The sequence below is a fragment of the Macaca thibetana genome, chromosome 14 (assembly GCF_024542745.1).
Source record: "Macaca thibetana thibetana isolate TM-01 chromosome 14, ASM2454274v1, whole genome shotgun sequence".
In the NCBI taxonomy this organism is placed as follows: domain Eukaryota; kingdom Metazoa; phylum Chordata; class Mammalia; order Primates; family Cercopithecidae; genus Macaca; species Macaca thibetana.
The window spans coordinates 115,475,718-115,479,104 of record NC_065591.1 but is presented as its reverse complement, the minus strand read 5'-3'; the positions used below and the strand labels follow the sequence as shown (position 1 = coordinate 115,479,104).

Sequence of the window (3,387 nt, the reverse complement as noted above, 5' to 3'; positions counted from 1 at the left end):
ACACTCTTTGAGGTGGGTCAGGGAGTCAAAAAGTACTGACAGCAGGACTCTAAGACTTTAATGGACCTTTTAAATGTGTAGCCCAGCATTCTAAGATGAGAAAACTGAAGTTCAGAGTGTAAAATAAGATTTATTTTCTAAAAAAAAAAAAAGAGCACAGTGTTTCTACACTATTGAGGTATTAGCTCCCTGAGCCCAGCTATGATATAGAACTATTCCCTCAGACTGAGAACCCATGAAAGAGATTTGTAAGTGATTTTACATTATCAACTGCTCTAGTAAAGTAAAATCTAATATTATAAGAACAAATCTTTCTTGGGTTTTTGTACTGAGTAACAAATAGTGAGGGCGAACATCCTACTGGAAAAGATTCTCAGGAATTAATAAGACAAGTGCACAAAAAATTTAGGTGGAAGAATATTTATTTGATCATTATTTATACAAGCGAGAAATGTAAACCATCTAAATATTCAGCACTAAGCAACTGGCTAAATATATCACAGTCCCACTGATAGAATCAAACGCTACACAATTCTCAAAAATGATTGTGAAGATTTCTAGGAATTGACCTGGAAAGATGCTGAATTGTTAAAAAAAAAAAAAAAAAAAAAAAAAAAAAAAAGAAAGAAAGAAAAGAGAAAGAAAGGAAAAGGAAAAAAGCTAAAAAGCTAATTACAAAACAATCTGCTAGTATGATTTGTTTTAGATACACAGATATGTAATTTGAACTTTAAAATAGCCTAAAACTATATATACCAAAATGTCACTGTATCTCTAATAAGTTTAATTACAGATTATAATTTTCTTTTTTGCAGTTGCATTTCTGAATTCTTTGCACTAAAAATGTCTTTCTTGTAATAATAAAAAGAAAAATAAAATAAGAGGGCAAACTTTTTTATCCTGAGGAAAGTGCAGGGGGAGGTTGGAAAAAGAAAAAGAGGTGGTCACGATCGGTAGCAAAGAGTGGAGGAGATGCTGACTAATCTATTAAGGATTTACTAAAGAGGTGCTATCTAGATAAATAAAGCACCAAGATCAGAGTTAAAGCATGGGTTGGTTTTTATCTAAAATATCATTTCTCAGATAGTGGGATAAAGAACAAACTAGATCTTGAAGTACAGTTTCACGACGTCAGCTGACAAAGTAAATAAAGTGAGATGAATTACCTCTGTTTTTGCCTTCCTGTATATAATTTGTGCCTCTCTGATGCTGTCACACTATATATGGTGCTCTCAAATGATCATCCAGATATATAATGTATATTAGGTACTTCACAGAACTTGAAGGTAGGTTTTAGACACAAGGTATAATCTAAGGGCGAGACACCCATTATTTCTTTTTGAGATGTCATCTAAAATGATTAATAGGAAGCATGAGCTGTTGTTCCTTTTAATCATCTCTGGACTGTTTTCACAGATCTGTACATGCTAAAGAAAGACTTTAAGAATTGGGAGACTCTGGATATCTACAAATACAGAAAAAACTAAATCAACCTTTATCTTTTACTCATGATAACCACCAAAGTGAAATAAAGTTTGTTATAGAAAAGACTATAAAGTTTTTAAAGGATTTGCCACTCAGGAACTGTAAACCAGAATAATAGAAGGGCATTCTGATTAAGTATACATCAGTACATTAGCACATTTTTAGCTGAGAAAATGAAGCCAAAAGAGTAGAAAAGATTAGAAATTTCATCTAATGAAAAGGAATAGAATTTTATAACTAGAAGGAAGCTTGGAGTTTTTTATCCAGCCTTATTGTATCATTTTACAGGAAAAAACAAACAAACATATACCTAAATCTTGACTTTCCCAACGTGGCACAATAATTACTTGCTGATAGAGGACTACACGCCAGGACTATGTCTCCCAATACAAGCCACTCTCCACAATACATTCTCAACACATATTTACAAAATTACCTAAGCTGATTTTGTTTTCTTGTTTCTTCAGGGAAACCCTGCCCACCATGTAGTAGTCGACATGGGAAACTGGAGCACTGTGACCGAATTCACCCTAATTGCCTTCCCAGCTCTCCTGGAGATTCGAATATCTCTCTTTGTGGTTCTTGTGTTAACTTACACATTAACAGCAACAGGAAACATCATCATCATCTCCCTGATATGGATTGATCATCGCCTGCAAACTCCAATGTACTTCTTCCTCAGTAATTTGTCCTCTCTGGATATCTTATACACCACTGTCATTACCCCAAAGTTGTTAGCCTGCCTCCTAGGAGAAAAGAAACCCATATCTTTTGCTGGTTGCATGACCCAAGCATATTTCTACTTCTTTCTGGGGACAGTGGAGTTTATCCTCTTGGCAGTAATGTCCTTTGACCGCTACGTGGCTATCTGCGACCCACTGCGCTACATGGTCATCATGAACAGCAGGGCCTGCCTCCTGCTGGTTCTGGGATGCTGGGTGGGGGCCTTCCTGTCTGTGTTGGTTCCAACCATTGCAGTGACACGGCTACCTTACTGTAGGAAAGAAATTAATCATTTTTTCTGTGACATTGCCCCTCTTTTACAGGTGGCCTGTATAAATACTCATCTCATTGAGAAGATAAACTTTCTCCTCTCGGCCCTTGTCATCCTGAGTTCCCTGGCATTCACTACTGGGTCCTACGTGTGCATAATTTCTACCATCCTACATATCCCTTCCGCCCAGGGACGTCAGAAAGCTTTTTCTACCTGTGCTTCTCATATCACTGTTGTCTCCATTGCCTATGGGAGCAACATCTTTGTGTATGTGCGACCCAATCAGAACTCCTCACTGGATTATGACAAGGTGGCTGCTATCCGCATCACAGTGGTGACCCCTCTCCTGAATCCTTTTATCTACAGCTTGAGGAATGAGAAGGTAAAGGAAGTGTTGAGAGAGACAGTGAAAAGAATTATGACCTTGATACTAAGGAAAACTTGACACTGGTATGTACTACATCAAATAAATTTCCTTTTTTTATTTTTTTTTTAAGTTCCAGGGTAAGTGTGCAGGATGTGCAGGTTTCTTACATAGTTAAATGTGTGCCATGGTGGTTTGCTGCACCTATCAATCCATCGCCTACGTATTAAGCCCAGCATGCATTCGTTCTTTTTCCTAATGCTCTCCCCAACCCCTAGCCCTCCCCTGACGGCACATATTTCTTATCTTCGAAACATTCTTTCTGCATGACTGTGGGGTGTTTGGTGTGCCAGAAACTGAGACGGTGCCCCGGGATGAGCAATGATCATGCCAAACTGAAAGCAAACTTTGATCATGTCTGGAGGGAAAATCCAATCCATGAAGTATCTTGCATATACCACAAAGGGAGCCTGGGTGCAGTGGCTCACACCTGTAATCCCAATACTTTGGAAGGTCAAGATGGGAGGACTGATTGAGCCCTGGA

The 3,387-nt window shown here is 38.0% G+C and overlaps 1 protein-coding gene across 1 annotated transcript; it reads left to right on the top strand.

Annotated features, from left to right (window-relative positions):
* The first annotated feature begins 1,327 nt into the window (after window positions 1-1,327).
* On the top strand, window positions 1,328-3,089 carry LOC126934802 (olfactory receptor 6M1). Its single transcript, XM_050755621.1, has one exon. It carries the CDS (start codon window positions 1,983-1,985, stop codon window positions 2,922-2,924), a length of 942 nt encoding a protein of 313 aa, XP_050611578.1. The 5' UTR covers window positions 1,328-1,982; the 3' UTR covers window positions 2,925-3,089.
* Window positions 3,090-3,387: the final 298 nt, after the last annotated feature.